Raw genomic sequence first — 24087 nt, 5'->3', positions numbered from 1 at the left:
GTGTTACACTGTATGTTGGTATTATGTACAAATAAATTATTACCATGCTATTGGCATATTCAGCAATGGCTTATAAATTGTCCCAGGAGTCAAAGAGATATTTTACCGGGAATCTGAAGTTGGAGTAGTACACTTGATTATTTATTTTGTATGGAGGCAGTAATTACCTGAGTTATAGATATGCACAAACATGAGACCACAAATTGTTTGGATAACTGTTAGGGAATCTATAATGAACCCAGTTTAAGGCTGGAAACAGAGTCTGGGAAACAGATATGTAGACGGGCTGATGGGTATTACCACCAAGCCTACAGAAATCAGAAGAAGCACTCAACAATTAACAGTCCAGCTGTTCCTCCTACAGTTATCAGCCTCCATACACATGACTGTTAGCATGGCCGTGGTGGAATGGGTAGAGGCTATCCATGGGCATAATGGCCCAGGTTTTCTATCTCCAATTTGATCTACAAATTGACACTACTTAATTGTCCACTGGTTACAAAAGACACTGATAAAAAAAAAAAAAAAAACCCTTAGGAATATGCTTCCACCAGGAGACATAGTAAAGGTTTTCTAAACTTGAAGTCACAACTACTCTCTAATCAATTTGGGTTCATTATGCCCATACGAACAGTCTTACAGGATATTACAAAGTCATGGGTAGTAGAGGAGGAGTCATAGAAAATTCTAAGTAATTCTTTCTTTTCCAGAAAGATAATATAGCTGCAACATAAATATGTATTTAATTTCATATTAACATCATAACTATATATGTGTGTATCTATATACATACATATATAATACTTGATATGTAATGCTTGATATTTAAATTAGCACAAGAAAATTTTATGCATATATAATACTTGATGTTAAAATTAGCAAAAGAAAATTTGTATCACTCACTGGGCAGGAAATGTGAAAGGTGAACAGAGAAAATGAAAAATTCATATGTAAAATTATTTTTTAATTGTTAGAAAAGAGAAATCAGAAAATAAGAATCTCAAATATCAAATAGTCAAGAAATATTATTACAATGTCATTAAAAACATGGTCATGAACAGATTCTTAGTGATGCAGTTCATAACCTCCTTTTAGGAAGAAATTGGCATTTATGATAAAATGCTTAAGCAATTTTTTCATAATTCTTAAGGAAATTAAGACCTTCTCTAGGAAACTACTCACCTACTTAACTTAATGTAGTTAATATTCTAATAATTTTTAGCCAGCATCCTTTCTGTTTGTATAAATGATTATACATCAATTCTCTTTTCACAGAAAAAACTATAAAAATAAACTACTTAACTGGCATGCTAGAAATTTCTTTCAAAGAATCTTAAAACTAAAAAGTTGGCATATGGTCAAAACTAATTTGGGGGGACATTTTAACTTATAAAATAATAATTTCAGTTTACTTATATTGGTTAAATTCCCCATAGCATAAAGACCCTCAGATTAGATTTATTAGTATAAGTGAACTGTCTCACAAGATATTTGATAAAACAAATTTTAAAATTAACATAAATGTATTTACATTATGCCTCATTCATACTTACCAAGAAATGCCATCTATTATTACTAATATCTACTTTTGCTACCTTAGACTATCTTATATACATATATGTAAACACATATATACACATTTCCATTCTTACATATATGTATGAAATATGAATTATGAAATATGTGTATACATATATGTATTTATGGAATTTTTATTTATATTTCAATAAATATATAAATATTTGTATCTCCTTTACATGTTGTCTTGTCAAATTCAGGTTATTATTCTAGCTGAACAAGACAGTTCAGTGCCTACTTCAGTTATTTAACCAATTACTTCTCCTTCCACCTTTGTGTAATATGCAGATTTGATGAAATCTGCAGCAATTCCATTTATAAGGATGCTGCATTAGGTGAGGATAAGAATAACACATCACAAGAGATTTTTCTCCAATCAGTACTGTAGCACATTAACTTGAAACAACTGAACTAAATGTTATTCCATTACTCTGATTGAATGGCTATCTTTCTAAGTGTTTCTGCAATGAGTTTGGGAGGATTTAAAAAGAAAAAAATATAAATATTTTTGAAAACCATATTTCCTTCTGCTAGTCAAAGAGTTTCTAGATCAACTCTTCTCGAAGTCACTGTTCATACAACACATTCATGCTGAAAGTCTTAGAGGTATGTCATGCAGAACAGGTGAACAGAGATGCAATTGTGCAAAAATTTTGGGTGTGTATTACGTAAATACAGAACATGTAATGTCACTCACATCATTCCATGTAATGTAAAGGAAGGATGTAACATTTGACTTGCTCATTTTATCTGAGCAATTCAAAGAAATTGGTTCTCACTTCATACAAATAATTGATGCCATCACAAATGTCAATACTGGGAAAGTTTCTATCTGTCATGTTCTGAGAAACTTGACTACAGCCTAGGGCAACAGGGAAGAAGTTCAGGAGTAACACTGTTTGGAATTTCCATCCAGCAATTTGTTGTCAAATGTATAGATGTGAGGTCCCAAATGACTCCAAAACTGCTTGCTCCAATGACAAGAGCGACCAAGTGTTCATTTCCAGTTACCAAGGGGATTGAAACTGTAAACTGCATTTCTCTTCTGTCAACTGCTCAGAAACTTGGAAAGGGAAATCAGCAACATTTCAACACGAAATTGTCCAACACTGTTGTATATGTTTATGTAGCATTCTGGTCAGTGTACCTTTGGCGAATAAGATATTAATGGAGCATGTGTGAGATGCTGTTTCTCATGTGATGGATTTTGCTTATAATGGTAAAACTACCTTTTCTGAAATGGAACATTGTATTTAGAGAAATTTAAGTATTATATAAGCAGGATTATCTCAACATATTTTAAAAACTTTAACACTAAAATACACTTTAACTTGACCTGAGAATTCATTGTGGCTTCGGACTTTCATATTTAATAGTTTTTCATGTTTTTAAACCTTAAGACAGGGATATAATCCAAATGTGATTAGAAAGAGTTTACAACATTGCAAAGAAAAACAAATGTTTGCATTATTTGAAGACTGTTGACATCACTTTCTCTGGATAATTTTTCAAAGATACTCCCACCTGCTCTCCAAACATCTCTGGGCCCATCATTTCCTATTCATTCCATATTAGAATACTTCTCACTTAGAAAGTAACTCATTTAGGCCAGGTGTGGTGGTTCATGCCTGTAATCCCAGCACTTTGGGAGGCTGAGGGGGGCAGATCACGAGGTCAAGAGATAGAGACCATCCTGGCCAACATAGTGAAACACTGTCTCTACTAAAATACAAAAATTAGCTGGGTGTGGTGGTGCACATCTGTAGTTCCAGCTACTTGGGAGGCTGAAGCAGGAGAATTGTTTTAACCTGGAAGGCAGAGGTTGCAGGGAGCCAAGGTCATGCCACTGCACTTGAGCCTGGAACCTGGCAACAGAGCAAGACTGTCTCAAAAAAAAAAAAAAAAAAAAAAAGAAAGAAAGAAAAGAAAGTAACTCACTTAAATTGTTTTCCTAATCTCTACTGGTATTTGGATCAGTGACCACAGTTCTTCAAACTAAATTTTGAGGTTTCTTTCTATCTCATTTTACAGGTCCTAAAGAAGAAACAATATCATGAATCTCATAGTAATAGGAAATAAACATGTCAAATATTTTATTTAATTTATTAATTAATAAGTAAAGCAGTAGGATGTGATGAACAGTTCAAAGACCATTTTAGAAACTTGTGTATATATAAGGTGATACCACTGCCAGCTTTGATAAAAAACAAAAACCAGTTGAGCCCATTTGGACCATAAATTTGTATATCCACCAAAAAGCAACTATTTACAGCTCTAATGGACAAAATCTACATTAGCATGCAACATTTCCAAATCCAGGACTTTGAATCAAGATTTAACAATAAATTTTACTAAAAGAAAATACACCAAGAATCCTAGAAAATCTTGCTGCATATCACATGTGATATTGAAAGAATATGTTGCTCACCTATTTGGTCTATTTCTAGGATTTGGACAATTTTTCTGATAACAAGGAGGAAGCTGATTTTCAGGGGATGCACTATTCAAGAGGGGAAAGCATTATAATTAGAACCTGTATTTTTTGGCTTCAATTTCTGTGTCCTTGTCAGTAAACAAAAGTGAACACTGAGCTATTTTTCAGTGGAAGACAAAGGTTTGAGTAGGGTTTCCAAGCAGAAAGGAAATTTTTGCAAAGTAATTTCTTAAAAATTAAAATCCTCCTCATTATACCCATCTCTGCAAAATGTCTTTTTAAATCCTTTTCTAAGATTTTATGCGGGATATCATGCTACATTTACTCCTCATGTCTTTTGAGACTCCTCTTGTCTGAGAGTTTCTCAGGATTGTCTTTTTTTTGATGACCTTGACAGTTTTGAGAAGCACCATTCAGCTGTTTTGTAAGTCTATTGAGATGTATCTAATATTTTTCTTATGATTGGACTGGAGTTGTGGGTTTCGGGGAGAAAGACTACAGAGGTTAAGTGCCGTCTTCATCAAATCATATCAGAGGTTGCTATTGACTCTGATCACCGGGCTGAGGTAGTGCTGCAGGGTTCACCACTGTAATGTTACTCCTTATCCCTATTTTTTATGATGTATTCTTTGGAACGAAGTCACTATTTTCAGCCAACACCTAAGGAGTCGGAATTACTTTTGCCTCCTTGACAAGAGTCTCTATAGAATGTATTTATAATTATTTTGCAAGAAAAAGTTTGCCTATGCCCCCTTACATGTCTGTCTTTATTCAATAATTTATTTACATAAGTACGAACTTGTGTATATTTGTTTTACTTTGAGTTATAGTCCAATGATAATTTATTTTGTCATTTATTTTCCCCAGCTTTGGCCATTGGGAACACTTCGTTTCACTCTTTCGTCCCTTTGACATAACCTCACCAATGTTTATTTGAATATATCCTTACTTCTTGGTACCACAAGATGCTCCTTATTCTTCTTGTAGATTTCTTGCCCCAATCTAGCCTAGCTTTAGCCATTTCTGCAAACAGCTCTGATTTTATTGCATAATGGTGTTAGAAACCGGGATCTGAGGCTAGATGTGCTCGCTGTTACTGTGGTGCCATTGCATTTAGGCTTCTCAACTTACAGAGCAGGAAAAGATCTGTGTGCATAATAATATACACTTGTTTGTATAGGTAACTATCTGTATCTATATGAAGCTAATCATGGGTTTATACTGATGTCTTCAATACTAACTTATTATCACAAATACCATCCTAGGCTTATCCCTTTGCATCCTTGTGGTATGGCTTTATCAATTGGAGTAAAATGCTATGTACAGTTCCATTTGCCTTTAGCTTTACAGGCTATATTCATTTCCAAAATTACTTTTTTCCCTGTCTCAATCATGAAATTAAGTAAACTATTTCACACAATTATAGTTACTGTTAGATACCTTGTCACAAGTTCAAGTGGCTCTTGTAGTTTTAAGAAGAGAGACACTTGAAGAGACACACAGAGAGAAGAAAGCAATGCAAAGATAGAGGCGGAGACTGTGGTGACATAGCTACAAGCCAGGAAAAACATGCCAGAATCACAGGAAACCACCAGAAGGTAGGACAGAGGCAGAGAGGAATCCTTCTCTAGAGCCTTGCAAGAAAGAGAGACATTCTAGCACCTTGATTTCAGTCTCCCGGCCTTCAAAAGTCTGAGAGAATACATTTCTTTTACTTACAGCTGCCAGATGTCAAAATTCGTTCAGGCAGTCCTAGAAAACTAATATAAATAAAACAGCCATCACCTATTTACATATCTTATATGACTGCTGACGAACTGCAGTGGCAGATTTAACTAATTGTGATGGGAACAGCCTGGCCTACACAGCCTAAAATATTTACTTTCTGTTCCATTTCTGAAAATATATGTTCAGACAACTGGTATAGAATTTGGCATCATGATTTATCCTTTGGAACTGGCTTTCCAAGAAGCTCGTGGAAGAACAATCAGTGTTGTGTTGGATATGGGAAACACAGAAAGCAAATTTAAGAATTAGCGCATATTGCTAATATTGAAGTCTCACAAATAACAAGCATGATACGTGTTTCTATAGCTACAAAGTTTCCTCATAATCTGTAAACTGTATGTATTAATATTTTCTCAGAATTCTTCCTACTCTTATAGTTAGAAATTACCATTTAAAGCATCACACCACAAAAAAAATGTAATGCTTCTCTTTGGCTAATGTTTGAAATTGTGAACAAGTAGTAAATTTGAATAATGTTGATTAAAAGTGGGGGTAAGAGCAAACCTTAACTCTATTTCTGGTTACACAGAAAGTCCAAGATCCTGCTTCTTGATTCTTGTCATTTCTAATAATTTCCCAGAAACTTGGCAGCTACGGCACAGATTCTGAAATGTAGTATCAATTACCTGAAGAATGTAATACTAGTGGCATTTGCCTCCGGCACTTACTCGAGATTGATTAACAGTTGGGAATATAACAGAGATGGGAAGATTTCCAAGCTTGAGGATCACCTTAAGCATCTTCCAAATATTTGGAAGCTCAGATTGATTATCCACTTCCAATTATAGGCAATGTGACATGAGTAGAATTTTCAGGTGCTGTTTCTGCCTTTAGTTTCTTTCAGTTAAACAACCAGCAAAGGTAGTAAAATTATATTTATAAATCTGTACACTCATTTGCAAAGAAAATAATGTCTCTATTTTCAAGAGAATAATGTCTCTTTAAAAGCAATGACAATGAAAGGAACAACAGGTTTCCAAAACTGGACTATTATTGAAAAATAATTCTTAAAAATATGTGGCATTTGTACATGTCCAGGTATTAAAAGACAGTGGGCTCTGGAACTATGTTTTCTGGAACAGCCCTAGAATGATAAGGATAGGTTTTCTGTTCTTGTGTCAGTTTGCTGAGAATGATGGTTTCCAGGTTCATCCATGTCCCCAAAAATGACACAAACTCATCATTTTTTATGACTGCATAGTATTCCATGGTGTATATGTGCCACACAAGAACAGAAAATCAAACACCACGTGTTCTCACTCATAGGTGGATGTTGAACAACGAGAACACATGGACACAGGGAGGGGAGCATCACACACTGGGGTCTGTTAAGGGGAAATGGGGGGGGACAGCAGAGGGTGGGGAGTTGGGGAGAGATAGCATGGGAGAAATGGCAGATATAGGTGATGGGAAGGAAGGCAGCAAATCACACTGCCATGTGTGTACCTATGCAACAATCTTGCATGTTCTTCACATGTACCCGAAAACCTAAAATGCAATACAAAAGAAATTGAAAAAAAAAAAGTAAAAAAGAAACATGTGACATTAATTTTAATCATGTATTTTATGTAACCCAATACATTTAACCAAAAAGGACATGGTGGGGTACACCTGTGGTCCCAGCTACTCAGGAGGCTGAAGTGGAAGCATCACTTGGGCCCAGGAGTTTGAGGATGCAGTGAGCTATGATCACACCACTGCACTCCAGCCTGGGTGACAGAGCCAGACCCCATCTCAAAACATATATGCATATTAATGAAAAGTTTAACATTCTTCTATTCATGCTAAATCTTCAAAATCTGATGTGTATTCTATATTTCCAATGCATCTCAATTCAGATGCTAAATTTTCATCAGAAATACTTGCTTCTCATTTACATTTCATAAAATTTATACAATAGTTTAAAAACTAAATTCACATACCCATTTAGTTCCAAACTTTCTTAAATATTTTCTAATAACTGAATAGAGTATCTGTTTTTAAATTTAAATTAAAAATTCAGTTTTTCAGTTGCACTGAGCATATTTCTTTCTTTCTTTTTTCTTTTTCTTTTTTTTTTTTTTTTTTTTTTTATTTAGATGGAGTCTCACTCACTCTGCCACCCAGGCTGGAGTTCAGTGGCATGATCTCGGCTCACTGCAGCCTCCATCTCCTGGGTTCAGGTGATTCTCATGCCTCAGCCTCCCAGGTAGCTGGAATTACAGGCTTGCACCACCATGTCCGGCTAATTTTTGTATTTTTAGTAGAGATGGGGTTTTGCCATGTTGGCCAGGCTGGGCTCAAACTCCTGACCTCCAGGGATCCGCCCACTTCAGCCTCCCACAGTGCTGAGATTACAGGCATGAGCCACCATGCCTGGGCCTGAGCATATTTCAAGTAATCAATAGCCACAAGGTTAGTATCTGCCACACAGTGCAGGTGGAGCATACGATCTGGCACATAGTAAGTGCTCACTGCCATTACCTTGAGGGCTCCATCCCTCCTAGGCACAAGGAGTAACTCTCTTTCTTCAGACCCCAAATCCAAGGCCAGGCCTGTCATTCGTTCTGTGAATGGCCCGTGAAGTCATGAGTCCAGGCTCAACATGTCCAGGCCCTCTTTGGAATATGTCTTAGTCCATTCTGGGTACTATAGCAAAAGACCACAAACTGGGGGGCTTATCAACAACAGAGCGCTGGCCTCATGCTTGTAATCCCAGGACTTTGGGAGGCCGATGTGGGAGGTTCACTTGAACCCAGGAGTTTGAGACCAGCCTGGGCATCATGGAGAGATCCCGTCACTACCAAAAAAAAAAAAAAAAAAAAAAAATTAAAAAATTGGCCAGGTGTGGTGGTGCATGCCGATGATCCCAGTTACTCAGGAGGCTGAGGTGGGAGGATTGCTTGACCCCAGAAGGTAGAGGCTACAGTGAGCTGTGATTATGCCACTGCCCTTTAGCCTGGACTGAAGAGTGAGATCCATGTCTCAAAAATAAAATAAAATAACAGGAATAAATTTCTTATAGTTCTGGAAGCTGGGAAGTCCAAAAAAAATAAAAAATCCCTAAAGACTTCACCAAAAATTCTGTTATAAATGATAAAGTCAAGAAAGTTGCAGAATACAAATTCAACATACAAAATTTAGTAGCATTTATATTTGCCAGCTGTGAACAACATGAAAAAGAAGTCAAGAAAGTAAACTCATTTACAACAGCTACAAAAATAAAAGTGAAATATCTAAGAGTAAATTTGACCAAAGAGGGAAAATGTCTCTATGATAAAATCTATGAAACATTAATGAAAGAAACTGAAGAGGTCACAAACAAATGGATGCTCATGAATTACAACAATCAACATTATTAAAATGACATACCACTCAAAGCAATCTAGAGATTGAATGTAATCACTATCAATATGCCAATGACATTCTTCATAGAAATAGAATATCAGTCATTAAATTTGTATGCAGCCACAAAAAAACAAACAAACAAACAAACAACCTGAATAACCAAAGCAATATTGAGAAAAAAAAAGTTGAAAGCATCACACTACTGACTCAGCATATAGTACAAAGCTATAGTAACCAAAACAGCACTGAACTTGTACAAAAACAAACCGTCTAATAGGACAGTATAAAGAACCTAGAAGTAAATGTACATATGTAAAGCCAACTGATTTTCTACAAAGACACTAAAAACATACATTAGTGAAAGAACACCTTCTTTAATAAACTCTTGTGGGAAAACTGGATATTCATATGCAAAAGAATGAAACTAGACCCCTATCTCTCACCATATATAAAAAATAGCTCATAATGGATTGAATACTTAAATGCAAGACCTGAAACTATAAAACTGCTAGAAGAAAATATAGCAAAAATGCTTTGGGATATTGGCAAAGATTTTATGGATAAGACTTCAAAAGCACAGGTAACCAAAATAAACATTAAGATATGGTACTATTTAAATGAAAAAGCTTCTACACAGGAAAGGAAGCAATCAACAGAGTAAAAGGACAGCTGTAGAGTGAAAGAAAATATTTGCAAACTATTCATTTGAAAAGAGACCAGTATCCAGAAAATATAAGGTACCCAAACAAACAAAAAGCAAAAATAAATAAACAATTGCACTAAAAAGTGGAAAAAGTACTTAACCAGATATTTCTTTTAAAAAAAGATATACGCATGGCCAATAGGTATATACAAAAATGCTCAACAACAGTAATCATCATGGAAATGTATATCAGAACCACAATGAGATATCATCTCACCCCAGTTAGAATGACTACTATGAAAAAGGCAAAATACGAAAAATGCTGGAAAGATGTGGATGCAAAGAAATGCGTTGTTGTTGTGAATGTAAACTAATACAGATATCATTAAAAACAGTATAAAGGTTTCTCAATAAAACCTAAAAATAGAATCACCATACCATCAGCAATTCCACTACTCAATATTTATCCAAGAGAAACAAAATCGGTAGATCCTCGGGTTTACTGCAGCACTATTCACAATAGCCAGATATGGAATCAGCAAGTGTTCATCAACAGATGAATGCATAAAGAAAATATGGTGTACATAAACAGCAGAATACTACTCAGCCATTAAGAATAATAAAGTCCTACAATTTACAGCAACTTGTATGGAACAAGAGGACATTGTTTTAACTGAAATAAGCCAGACACAGAATGACAGATATTACATGTTTTCACTCCTTTGTGGGAGCTTAAAAATTGATTTCATGGAGGTAGAGAGTAGAATGATGGTTACTATAGGCTGGGAGGGTGGGAAGATGAAGAGAGATGGGTTAATGGGTACAAACATAAAATTAGAGAGAAGAAATAAGTCCTAGAGGCTGATAGCACAGTAGGGTGGCTACAGTTAACACTTACTTAAAGTATATTTCAAAATAGTTAGAAGGGAAGATTTTAAATGTCCCCAGTACAAAGAAATCAGAAATGTTCAAGGTAATGAATATCCTAAATAACCTGATTTGATCATTACACATTATATGCATGTATCAAAATATCACATATATGCATAATGTACGATTATTACATTAAAAAGAAAAGTGAAAAAACAAAAAAACTACAAAAGGGACAGATGAGAAGGGAATAGTGATATAATTGCTGTATATACTAATGTTTTAGAAACCTGGTAGAGTTGGGTTTACAAGGCAGGAGAATAAGAAAGGAACAGCACTATGGAAGAAGCAGAGGTAAAATTTTGTAAAGCTGCCAGATGTACAGTATTGGCAAATAAGGTAGAAAGTGCTAGAAGTAAAAGAGTAAAGATTCAGAGTTTCAGGAAGTTGTTTAAAATAAAAAGCATTCATTAGGGAAATGAAAATTATTTAGTTATTACATGGTGCTTTAAAGATTTTATTTTACTAGTAATTCATGTGTTTTTCCACAAACAATGTTTAATGTATAATAATAACAAAAATGTGTATTTATTCTATCATCCTCAGGAAGAAGAAGTAAAAGTATAGCTTTTGTTAACTTGAAATATCGGAAGCCTCGGACAAAAATAACTGATTAAAGATTAATTTTAATTTTTACATTGATGTTCATTTTTCATATTGGGCCTTGAATAAAAGTGTTAAAGTCAAAAATCAACTCTGCTTTGAATTGTGTTATAAAATATTTCATTACATTGTGCATGTCAGTATCTTCAAGATGATGAAAATATAGCTCTGAAGTGAAATATTTAGGCCGTATAGGAGATTAACAATTTTTTTCCTAAAACCGCATACGCTGCTTAGTAAATTCTTCATTTTTCAATCAAGTCTTTCCAATTATTTATAATGGAATCCTATAGCCATAGAAATATATTTCTGTGTCCTACAACAATAATAAAATTCAAAAACTAATTTATTTCTCTTTTCTCTTTAGGTAGAACTATTTTATTTGTAAAAATGTGGTTGTCAACATTTACATTACATGTGAATTGATAAATGGCTAAACCTTAAGATGAAACAGAGGAAGTTAAAGTAAAATTTGGGGTATAATTTCTTATAAAATACACACACAGACAAACATATGCACATGCTCACACACACACACACACACACACACACAGATTTCCCAAGTAAATACAAATTTAATTATTGAGAGTTTTCCTGTGATATGCGTGCTCTTTAATATAGATTTTTTTGTTGTTGTCTAATTCATAAAGCAGGATTTAAAAGCAAAATTGGCTGTTAAGTCATTGTACTGCATTTAAATTCTATGTAGAACAACACTGATTCTTTTTTACTCATTATTTAAAATATTGTCCTCACAATCCTGACCCAAACAACTAAGTTTTGCTCATAAAACTAAAATATACAATGGTCTAGGTACAGTGGATAGTATTTAACTTAATATCAAAAACGATAAAGTTTATTATTCTAATTTTATAAATGAATAAGCAGAGTTAATGTGTACTGAATAAATTGTGAAACATGCACAATTAGTAAATAACAAAATCAGAAGGTGAGATCAGATCTCCTTTTAGTGTACGTTGATGCACTAGAGATTGTTTTCTATATTTGTTTTACAACAGATTGTACCTAACTAGATGGCAAGCTCAGGGTCCTTATTCACGTTCTTCCCCCTCTGAAGTTAGGAGGCAAAAGAGGTAAGTCTCATTTGGGTAAAACTGTATAGTTCTTTCAAAGTTATTTCAAAGTTACAAGAAATTCTCTCAAAATTATACTTTTTGATTAACTATGAGGTTTAGATTTCTAGCTCATTTTACGGATAAGAATTAGAATGCTTGGACTCACAGACTTAGCTGAATTGCTTCTGTCTCCCAGTTTGCAATTTCTGCATAATGTGGACAGAGACATTGATGCTAATATCTTCAATAAAATACTGGCAAACTGAATCCAGCAGCACATCAAAAAGCTTATTCATCAAAAAGCTTATTCACCACAATCAAGTCGGCTTCAACCCTGGGATGCAAAGCTGGTTCAACATATGCAAATCAGTAAAGTCAATCCATCACATAAACAGAACCAATGACAAAAATGACAAGATTATCTCAATAAATGCAGAAGAGGCCTTCAATAAAATTTAACACCTCTTCATGCTAAAAACACTCAATAAACTAAGTATTGATGGAACATATCTAAAAATAATAAAAGCAATTTATGACAAATACACAGCCAATGTCATACTGAATGGGCAAAAGCTGGAAGCATTCCCTTTGAAAATCGGCACAAAACAAGGATGCCCTCTGTCACCACTCCTATTTAACATAGTATTGGAAGTTTTGGCCAGAACAATCAGGCAAGAGAAAGAAATAAATGGTACTTGAATAGGAAGAGAGGAACTAAAATTGCCTTTATTTGTGGATGACCTGATTGTATATTTAGAAAACCCCATCCTCTCAGCCCAAAAGCTGATAGGCAACTTCAGCAAAACCCCCTCCTTAAGCTGATAAGCAACTTCAGCAAAGTCTCAGAATACAAAATCAGTGTGCAAAAATCACAAGCATTCCTATACACCAATAACAGACAAACAGGGAACCAAATAATGAGTGAACTCCCATTCACAATTGCTACAAAGAGAATAAAATACTTAGGAATACAACTTACAAGGGATGTCAAGGACCTCTTCAAGAACTACAAACCACTGCTCAAGGAAATAAGAGAGGACACAAACAAATGGAAAAACATGCCATGCTTATGGATAAAAAGAATCAATATTGTGAAAATGGCCATACTGCCCAAAGTAATTACAGATTCAATGCTATCCCCATCAGCTACCATTGACTTTCTTCACAGAATTAGAAAAAAACACTTTAAATTTCACATGGAACCAAAAAAGAGCCCGTATAGCCAAGGCAATCCTGAGCAAAAAGAACAAAGCTGGAGGCATCACACTACCTAACTTCAAACTAAGCTACAAGGCTACAGTAACCAAAATAGCATGGTACCAGTACCAAAACAGAGATATAGACCAATGGAACAGAACAGAGGCCTCAGAAATAACATCACACATCTACAACCATCTGATCTTTGACAAACCCGACAAAAACAAGCAAAGGGGAAAGGATTTCTTATTTAATAAATGATGTTGGAAAAACTGGCTAGACATATGCCAAAAATGAAACTTGACTCCTTCCTTATACCTTATATAAAAATTATCTTCACATGTACCCCAAAACCTAAAATGCAATAAAAAAAAATTAACTCAAGATGGATTAGACTTAAACGTAAGACCTAAAACCATGAAAACACTAGAAGAAAACCTAGGCAATACCATTCAGGACATAGGCGTGGACAAAGCCTTTATGACTAAAACACCAAAAGCAATGGCAAGAGGAACCAAAATTGACAAATGGGATCTAATTAATCTAACGAGCTTCTGCACAGCAAAATAAACTATCATCAGAGTGAACAGGCACCCTACAGAATGGGAGAACATTTTTGCAACATATTCATCTGACAAAGGGCTAATATCCAGAATCTACAAGGAACTTAAACAAATTTAGAAGAAGAAAACAAACAACTCCATCAAAAAGTGGGTGAAGGATATGAACAGACATTTCTCAAAAGAAGACATTTATGCAGCCAACAAATATATGAAAAAAATCTTATCATCACTGGTCATTAGAGAAATGGAAATCAAAACTACAATGTGATATCATCTCACGCCAGTTAGAAAGGCGATCATTAAAATGTCAGGAAACAGATGCTGGAGAGTACGTAGAGTTTACACTGTTAGGAGTGTAAATTAGTTCAACCATTGTGAAAGACAGTGTGGCGATTCCTCAAGGACCTAGAACCAGAAATCCCATTTGACCCAGCAATGGGATTTAGACCAATGGAACAGAACAGAGGCCTCAGAAATAACACCACACATCCACAACCATCTGATCTTTGACAAACCTTACAGAAACAAGCAATAGGGAAAGGATTCCTATTTAATAAATGGTGTTGGGAAAATGCCATCTATTAATAATGGGATTATACCCAAAGGATTATAAATCATGTGCATGTAAAGACACATGCACACATAGCACTATTCACAATAGCACAGACTTAGAACCAACCCAAATGCCCATCAATGATAGACTGAATAAAGAAAATGTGGCACATATACACCATGGAATACTCTGCAGCCATAAAAAAGGATGAGTTCATGTCCTTTGCAGGGACATGCATGAAGCTGGAAACCATCATTCTCAGCAAACTAACACAGGAACAGAAAACCAAACACTGCATGTTCTCACTCATAAGTGGGATTTGAACAATGAGAATATATGGACACAGGGAAGGGAATATCTCACACTGGGGCCTGTTGGGGGTTGGAGGGCTAAGGGAGGGATAGATAGCATTAGGAGAAACATCTAATATAGATGATGGGTTGAGGGGTGCAGCAAACCACCATGGCACATGTGTACCTATGTAACAAACGTACACATCTTGCACATGTATCCTAGAACTTAAAGTATAATTTAAAAAAAAATGGACAGAGACACAGTATCTCTCTACCAAAGAAGTACCCTAAATTAAATAAAACCAGAAAAAGAAAAGAAGACCTTCTTTTCAAACTGTACCTCTGCCCATGCCCTCTGCCCAGGCCCTCTGCCCATGCCCTCCCCTCTCCAAAAAACAACAACAACAAAGGAAAACTTGAAATTACCAAAGACATATCAATTAATAGAGAACAAAACTTTCATTAGTTTTGGAAACTATGAGTGTCACACACTTGGAAGAATGTTTATATTCAGTGACATCAGTAAAGTAAAATTATGCTAAGCCAACTCTCACATTATTTTCGAGAGAAAAGTCCAGGGACTTGTCGTGACTGTTAAGCAGCCAAGAGAATGCACTAACTACCTTCTAATCTGGAGACAGTCGGCCCCCAGGCAAGTTCCGTTTGTAAAGCACGTAAGGACTATAATTGAATGCACTTTACCATTACAAAATGGCAGCATTACCATTGAATTTGTCAAACTTAAACGTTTACTAGTGATTTTTTTTAACATATTATATTTTAAGACAAAATTAAATAATGAAAAACACCTCCACCAATTCCTAGAATAGTTTTTGTTACTGTGTAGTTTAATAACATTTTCCTGCCAATAGTTCTATTTGTCTATATATAAACAAGAGGTGTGATAAAGTGACTCGAGACTGGCCTGTTTAATGCATACTGGAGGTAAAGAAGAAGATGCTGCATCACTTCTTTCTTCCTGACTCCTTCCGTTCACCGTATTTCACCGTTTCAAGCCTCAAGTATTTTCTTCAGCGCCTAACAGAATGGAAACTACCTTGAGGGTTCCAGCGCCTGACCATGAACCCTTTTTCATACTTAGAACATGATTAACTTGTAATCCACTACTTAGCCTGCAGATGAGAGCTGAAATGTTCCTCCACAGGTATGCTCTGATCTGCTTGTTTAGTTTTGCTTTTGGTTTCTTTCTTTTTCTGAGACAGAGTCTCACTCCATTGAGCAGGCTACAGTGCGCTGCAGCCTTCGAATCCACTACCCAGGTTCAGGCACTACTCCAGTCTCAGCCTCCCGAGTAGCTGGGATTACAGGCGCCCGCCACCACGCCCACCTAATTTTTGTATTTTTAGTAGAGATGGGATGTCTCCATATTGGCCAGGCTGCTCTCGAACTCTTGGCCTTAAGTGATCTGCCTGCCTTGGCCTCCCAAAGTCCTGGGATTGCAGGCGTGAGCCACCGCGCCAGGTCATGATCTGTTTATGATGATACTGTTTTACTCCAGTTACCAAGACACGATTTCACGCAATGTGGTTGCGTGTGGACTAAATTAACGGTGAACGGTAGGCACATTCCTCTTTGTAAATTAGGGGTAAATGTTTGCAGCCAAATATTCTTAAAAGATTGGGAATGCATTATTAAATAAAAACAAAACCATTTCTCAATAAAACAAAACTTGATAGTGTGACCTTAGAGGTTCCCAAGCACACACTGAGTTCCCTGGCAGCTGCATGCCACCCCTTGACACCCAATCCTCCACCGGATCCACCACAGCCCATTCCCCCCACTCCAACCCCGCCACCGGTTCCCATCACCTTGTTCCCGCCACCGGTTCCCACCACCTGGATCCCCCACTGGATCCACCGCCACCCGTTCTCCCCACTCTGATCCCGCCACCCGATCCACCACCGGATCCACCGCCACCCATTCCCACCACCCCGCCCCCGCCAGCCGCTCCCACCAAGCCATTTCGCCCCTGCCGGTCCGCCGCTTGCAGCTCGCGGTTCGCAGACGCCCGAGTGCTGGGTTGCGGGACCGACTTTTCCCGGGTTTGCAGCAGAGTTGGCTGAGCCACCGGCGGAGGTGCCTGGGAAGAAGGCGCCGAAGAACCCACAACCGAGTTCCACGCTGGCCAGGGCCAGCCTGGATCAGCTGGAAGCTGAGTGCGCACTCTACTCAGGAGACTTGGGGACAAACTGAACTCCCGGCAGAAACTCAGGAGTTTGCGGTCCAAAGTCTTCCGCTCAAGAGCCTGGCTGCATCAAGAGCCTGCTTGAGGAGACTGCTTGCTTCCAAAGGGAGGTTTCCTCGGGAGGCGCAGATGTCCTGGATGACAGAGGCTGTACTGTAACTGACAGGAAAGTGAAGCAGCCTCCACTTGCTTTGGATGCCCTTGGACAGGGAAGATGGATCCATGAGCGATGAGTTTCCGCTGGAGGTTACCCAGATGTTATTCTCGGGGATGTAAGAACACGATAAACCCGCTTTGTTTATTTGAAAGCAAGAACGGAATAGCCTTGAAAACAGGGAAGTAATTGTTGACACAATTGGATAAGTGTTCCAGGATTTTTGTTGAAGACTGTGGACAGCCTAGTTTAAAAGGAGATGACAAATGGTAAGACTGTGCAGCTGGGAAGAAACAGTGCAGCGTTTGGCTTTTCAGTGCCAATGCCAGAACAATTATACGATTTGGTTTATACATACTATCTTGCTAAAAAGAAGAATTGCATTCTGAGAACACTGAATGTCACGGTAAATGTTTACTTCTTAGGTCACTACATAATGTAAAACAATGTAATAATTTATTTTTGACTCAAGTTGTATTGCTTCTCTTCAGATAAACTTTCATTAAATGTGCTCCTGTGGACATTTAACTATAAACTATGAACATTGGAAAGTATCTGAAAAAAATGGAATAGAAGTAAAGGAGGGTTACTTGGTGCCAGTCAATCTCTTGTAGATGGAGCATTAAATGATGAAAGAGCATGGATATCTTGTAAAAGCAGGAATAACGAAACAAAAGAACTAAGTTAAAAGTAAAGAAATATTCAAAAGTAACTTGATAAGAAAATGAATGTGTTTCTCAACAATTTCTAAAAATCTAAAATCTCCCTTCTCAGATTAATCAGTGTGCATCCTACAAAAAGTGATCTTTTAAAATAAATTAAGAATATTTTCATGATTGGAATATACTTTTCTTATAAGGAAGAACAGATATATTTATCTAGAATGAAAATTCCATATATTTGCACATACATATATATAAATATAAACACATACACACTTACATACTTATACGGGTATCTATACAGGTAATTTGTACTAGAGATTCTTAGAAGGATTTCATAAGTTTGATGTTTTATCTGGTTTTTAAACAGAGTCCTCAAATACATTTTAAAAAATGATATCATGATTGAATTTCAGGAGTAATTTTATTTTACCTATTCAAAATTAAAATACATTCGTTTTGTTTGAAAATATATTTTAGTTAAAGATACATTTTTGAAAAAAAAATTAAGTAAAGATTTAATCATGTACCTTTTTAAATCCCAAGAAGTAATTCACATATAATTTATTTAATTTTTAAATGTAGTATGACATTTTTAAAAAATTTATTTCATTTAAGCCAATATATTCAAAAATTGTGTCAACAAGTAATCAATCAAAATACTGTGTCAACATTAAAATGATTATACTTTCCATTTTTTAATATGAAATCTTTGAAATTCATTGTGTGTTTTGTGTTTTAGTACATCTCAACTCAAATGTGAAACATTCATAAAAAATATTTGATACTTATTTAGATTCATAAAACTTGAAGTTAAAAAGTTTAACATAAAAGAGAAATAAAATAAGAGGAATTTTAGCAAAGGAATATATGGTTGAAGATGTAAATATTCAGAGGTGACAACATATTGAGATCATCAGATACTTCATTTATGATTAATAAGTTTGTACTTAAACTAGGAAGTTCAGAAGTCTCTATAAAAGAAGTGAAGAAAAATGATGTTAATGATATTGGTAACATTGGAATAAAATTAGAGTCAGACAAAGAATTAACAAGTAAACATTTATCAAAAGAGAAACGGAGAAATATTAAATAAGATTAAATCACTTATTACTGTGTTAACTTATTACTGTGTTAACTTATTACCGTGTTTCTTTGTATACTTTTTCCTTGGTTTTGTTGGTTTCCTTACTTTCTTCATTATTTCAACAGCTACATTTTCATACGATGTTTCAGCTTTTGCTATGCGGCCAGAATTATAAAACTCAATTTCAAACCTTCAACTGAATGTTGTCAGCAGCTTTCTCTGCGATTTTCATTAAAAAAACTAAGTAATTCTGTGTGTGTCTGTTAAAATTACATGAATGTAATAAGAATAAAACCAAACAAAACATATGGATAAGGATGTGTTGGACAGGCATCTCAAATATGAACCTGGCATTACCATCAATGATAGTATTTACCAATGATAGTATTTTTTTCTAAATAGTAAACTTTTTAAATTATAATCTTATTTTAACTAAAATCTTAATGTTGGAGAATGCAATGTACATTAAAATGTTCTGAAATTCTTTTACTCACGTATTAAATGACTGTTTTCACTCAGATATGTACAAGTTGGTTTGTCACTTATGTAAGTGACAGGACAAGTTGACAACGGGTCTCTGCGTATAGGCCATCAGGGCAATTGGATCGAAACACTTGGTAGCAAGATGATTCTGTCTTCTGTGAAACCAATAAAGTGACTAAGATCCGTTAGCATGCTGTGCTTGGCTTTCGTGGGAGTCCTCAGCGGCATGCCTGGACATCCGTCTCGGGATTTGGCTTGGCCCCAGAAAGCTTCTGAGACGCTGTCTCCACCCGATCTGCCCCCAGGGGAGGCCCGATCCAGGTGTTGAGTCCTCTGCTGCACGCTGCGCTGCGCTTGCCGCCACTTTGTCGTTCTTCCCGCCTTCACCGGACAGCAGTGATGAGAAGCAGGGGTCCCTGGGCTTGGAGAGCAAGGCAGGGCCCCTTGGTGGGTGGCCCAGGTCGAAAGGGGGGCGGTGAGCTCAGGGAGCTGGGGAACGTTCGCCGACACCCTCCCGGAGGGTCTCAGCCAACTTTCTGGGCTCCGGCGACCCCCGCCACACCTCACCAGAGTGAATCTGCAACCCCGTGGGACCCGATCCCTGCCCACGCCGTCCGATCCGGAATCTCCTGGGGAGAGCATTCCCCAGTGCCCACCTCGCGATCTGAAGCGCCCTCCCCGTTCAGCGGACCCGAACAGGAAAGTCGGTTCGGGGAGCCACTGAGGTCAGGACGGTCGGGCTCCTGCGCTGCTTGTGGCAGGCAGCCTCCTTCCCAGTGGCCGCCTCGGACACGGCCGCCGGCATTTTCCCGTGCCGCTGCGGCCGGCCGGTGGGGGGCCGCGGACATTGCGGCCGGTCAGCCGGGCACGCCAATGCGCATGCGCGAGCGGCCCGTCAGAAGAGCGACCTCCCAGCCGGGGCTCGCGTCACAGTGACCGCTCCCGTGGCCTGGGAAACCACCGTGTCAACGGCTTGGCCAAGCAGGGGCCCTCCGTGGCAGTGCCTCGGCGTTGGGCGACGGCACCCCCTCTCCCGGGCGGGGATCGTGGCCACGGTGCCGCGATGTCACGAGTCGGGCAGGGCCGAGCCAGGCTGAGAGAAGCTGCAGCGGAGCTTCAGGGATGCCCAGGGCGATGCCCAGGAATCCCCACGATGCTTCCGGCCTGCTCAGACGCCGTGGGCGGTGCGCCTCCTCGAAAGCTCTCTCTGCTGGGATTTCAAGGTACCGCCACCCTGTGTGCCGCGGGGCTGCTCTCTCCCCGAGGGGCTTCCCGGCAGAGAGCAGAGCCCCGCAGCCTCAGGAGCTGCCTGCGACTGTTGGATGTCTGCATGTGTCTTTTTTCTGTTTGTGTGTGTGTGGGTGTGTGTCTATGTGTCCGTGTCTGTGTATCTTTCTGTGTGTTTTCATTTGTGTGTGCGAGCCGTGGATGCTGGACAGAAGTGTGGCCAGTGCACTCCAGCGCTGTTTGGAGTCTGTCTAGCTTGTGGTGCACGTGTGTCCTCGGCTAGCTGAGGGGCTGTGGGACCCCGCCTTCTTTGTGTTGCTCCTGGTCTCTGAAGCCTTAGTGTAGTGGGGGTCTGGCTCCCACCCGCAGGCCTCCTAATCACCTGCCCATCCCGAGGGGGGCCAATCCTCCTGAAAGAAGAGGAGCACAGCACACCCAAAAGGAAACTCTTCCATGGGCCCTTGGTCGTGTGACCCATGGAGGGCTGGTGCTGTCCTTGGGACCGCTTTAGGGACTACACTCTTGGTAGGTTTCCCACTTAGGATTCTTGTTAGGAAAGCAGATTGTCATTCCTGTGTCAGAGTGAGCCTGAGATTCTGCATTTGGAGTAGGCCCTCAGGGGATGCCAGTGCTTCTGGGACATGATCGATATTTCCAGGAGCAAGTCTCACTATTGCTCTTTGGAAGTCATGATTCTAGAGGTAGGGTGTGCATTTCAAGGTGTCTTCTCGAGACACTTTTCACTTTTCTTCCTAATTTCTTCGGTAACATGATTGAAACACACTGATTGGCAAGATTGATGGAAACAGAGAGATAGGTCCTAAATTGTCTTTTCTTCAATGACTCATTTAGTGGACTCTTTGCTTTTGTAGGGACAGATGAAATGGTATGCAGTTAGCCATGGGATGAAATCACAGTGGGCTTGGTATCAGGAAGAATTGAAATGACAGTAAGGTAGGAAAACGTTTATAGAATTCCACTATCATGTCATTGTGTTGAGAATGATTTGGTACCTCCTCTAGCTTGGGAATGATCCTTGATCTCAGCTGTCCAGGTAATTCTGGGGAGCAGTGCCCGCGTTCCCTTCCAGTGTCTAAGGAACAGTGGTCTGCACGTGTTCGTGGCAACATCTACACAGAGGCTGTGCTGTGGTTGGTGGAGATTTCTAACCTATTGGCTGCAAATACTCAGGTACTTACAGTTCCTTTCAACATCTGTATGCCTTCATTGAGATGGTCAATGTCATCTGAACTGTACGATTTGAATTTTAGCTGAATTAGTTTACAGGGATCCTTTCTATGGAATTCTAAGCGGTTTGACCTCAACTAGGACCTAGGAGTTGTGAGGCCTTTTTCTTCCGTTCTTCTGCTGCTGCTGAAAAACTCTCTCTTTCCGTAAAGACGAACGCACCTGCCTACATGTGGGCAAACCATGTGTGTAGGACGATCCCAGGTTTAGCCTATCAGCTGTAGAAGTCACACCAGACAAGTTAGGAAAACTGACACACTCTGAGTCAATCCTAATCAGGGACATTTATTACACTATCTATAAAGTACATTGAATTGGGTCCCTTTTATTTCCCATGGCATCAATGGTCAGAAAATGTAGTGGTCCCATAAAATGGGAATGAGAACTAGATAATGTTCCAAGAGCCTACCTTAAACGAGCATGTTTGACGGAGGAAACTTCTTTTTTCCTTAAGCAGTAACTGGATATGTTCTGGAGTTTTGATGTTGCTGTGGCGGTGGTTGCTATTCTTGTAGTTTTCCCAGAGAAGCAGAGGAGGAAAACAGAGTTTCGTTCCTGAGGGAGGAAAACATGAGGTTGGTAGAATTTACGCACCTTTCCACAGCCTTACCTTTGAGAAGTTTTCTTTCTGAAAATTGTTTGCCTTCTAACCTTATCTGGTTTTCTTCTGTTTTCTTTGATTAGCCTTTGTATGGTAGGAAATAGTTCCTAGAGAGAGAAGACAAAGATGGTCTGTGTTGCAAAAGAAGCCCCAGGCTGAAGACTGGAGATCGGAATGTGCAACCTGCAAGGGAACTGGAGACAATGAAACTCCCGTCAGGTAAGTTGGATGCTAAAAGCTTGTGTGGAGGGGATGAAGGTTCCATGTTTCTGACTTGCTCATCACAGCAAAAATGTCAAACCAAATGGCAGGGTAGGACCTTCGTGAAAAGATGATTAAGTGGAAACGGTCCTTCAGAACCAGATTTCATCCACTGATGAACCTCCCACACCCGGTAACACTCTGGACTCTGGGGTCGGTAAGAGTGAGAATCTGCATTTTTAACAGCGGGAATTCTTTTTCTCTCGACAGGACAAGTTGACAACCGGTCTCTCTGTATAGGCCATCACGGCAATCGGATCAAAACACTCGGTAGCAAGATGATTCTGTTTTCTGTGAAACCAATAAAGTGACTAAGATCCGTTAGCATGCTGTGCTTGGCTTTCGTGGGAGTCCTCAGCGGCATGCCTGGACATCCGTCTCGGGATTTGGCTTGGCCCCAGAAAGCTTCTGAGACGCTGTCTCCACCCGATCTGCCCCCAGGGGAGGCCCGATCCAGGTGTTGAGTCCTCTGCTGCACGCTGCGCTGCGCTTGCCGCCGCTTTGTCGTTCTTCCCGCCTTCACCGGACAGCAGTGATGAGAAGCAGGGGTCCCTGGGCTTGGAGAGCAAGGCAGGGCCCCTTGGTGGGTGGCCCAGGTCGAAAGGGGGGCGGTGAGCTCAGGGAGCTGGGGAACGTTCGCCGACACCCTCCCGGAGGGTCTCAGCCATCTTTCTGGGCTCCGGCGACCCCCGCCACACCTCACCAGAGTGAATCTGCAACCCCGTGGGACCCGATCCCTGCCCACGCCGTCCGATCTGGAATGTCCTGGGAAGAGCATTCCCGAGTGCCCACCTCGCGATCTGAAGCGCCCTCCCTGTTCAGCGGACCCGAACAGGAAAGTCGGTTCGGGGAGCCACTGAGGTCAGGACGGTCGGGCTCCTGCGCTGCTTGTGGCAGGCAGCCTCCTTCCCAGTGGCCGCCTCGGACACGGCCGCCGGCATTTTCCCGTGCCGCTGCGGCCGGCCGGTGGGGGGCCGCGGACATTGCGGCTGGTCAGCCGGGTACGCCAATTCGCATGCGCGAGCGGCGCGTCAGGAGAGCGACCTCCCACCCGGTGCTCGCGTCACAGTGACCGCTCCCGTGGCCTGGGAAACCACCGTGTCAACCGCTTGGCAAAGCAGGGGCACTCCGTGGCAGTGCCTCGGCGTTGGGCGACGGCACCCCCTCTCCCGG

At 39.3% G+C, this 24087-nt stretch overlaps 1 protein-coding gene and 2 long non-coding RNA genes across 9 annotated transcripts in view; 1 reads left to right on the top strand and 2 right to left on the bottom strand.

Moving 5' to 3' along the window:
* The window catches only part of LOC135277781 (uncharacterized), a 223434-nt gene that overhangs the window by 11217 nt on the left and 188130 nt on the right, over positions 1 to 24087 (bottom strand). The window lies entirely within an intron of this gene.
* The window catches only part of LOC135268135 (rap guanine nucleotide exchange factor 6-like), a 141204-nt gene continuing 134078 nt past the window's right edge, over positions 16962 to 24087 (bottom strand). For 4 of the 6 annotated variants that reach the window (XM_064383761.1, XM_064383762.1, XM_064383760.1 and 1 more), the window contains one exon: positions 16962 to 17589. In XM_064383761.1, coding sequence (XP_064239831.1) covers positions 17215 to 17589 — 375 coding nt within the window. In that variant the 3' untranslated portion in view covers positions 16962 to 17214. Of the gene's footprint in view, positions 17590 to 22330; positions 22608 to 22643; positions 22761 to 24087 lie in introns of those variants that run through there. The other 2 variants (XM_064383764.1, XM_064383765.1) reach the window with 2 other exon arrangements.
* Positions 21325 to 23138, top strand: LOC135277782 (uncharacterized). Its single transcript, XR_010345353.1, has 4 exons — positions 21325 to 21995; positions 22510 to 22627; positions 22737 to 22872; positions 23125 to 23138. It is a non-coding gene; the product is annotated as an uncharacterized LOC135277782 (long non-coding RNA).

Source organism: Aotus nancymaae, unplaced genomic scaffold (genome assembly GCF_030222135.1).
Source record: "Aotus nancymaae isolate 86718 unplaced genomic scaffold, 86718_ANA_hifiasm-v0.15.2.pri h1tg000033l, whole genome shotgun sequence".
Lineage (NCBI taxonomy): Eukaryota > Metazoa > Chordata > Mammalia > Primates > Aotidae > Aotus > Aotus nancymaae.
This window is presented reverse-complemented; position numbering and strand designations above follow the sequence as displayed.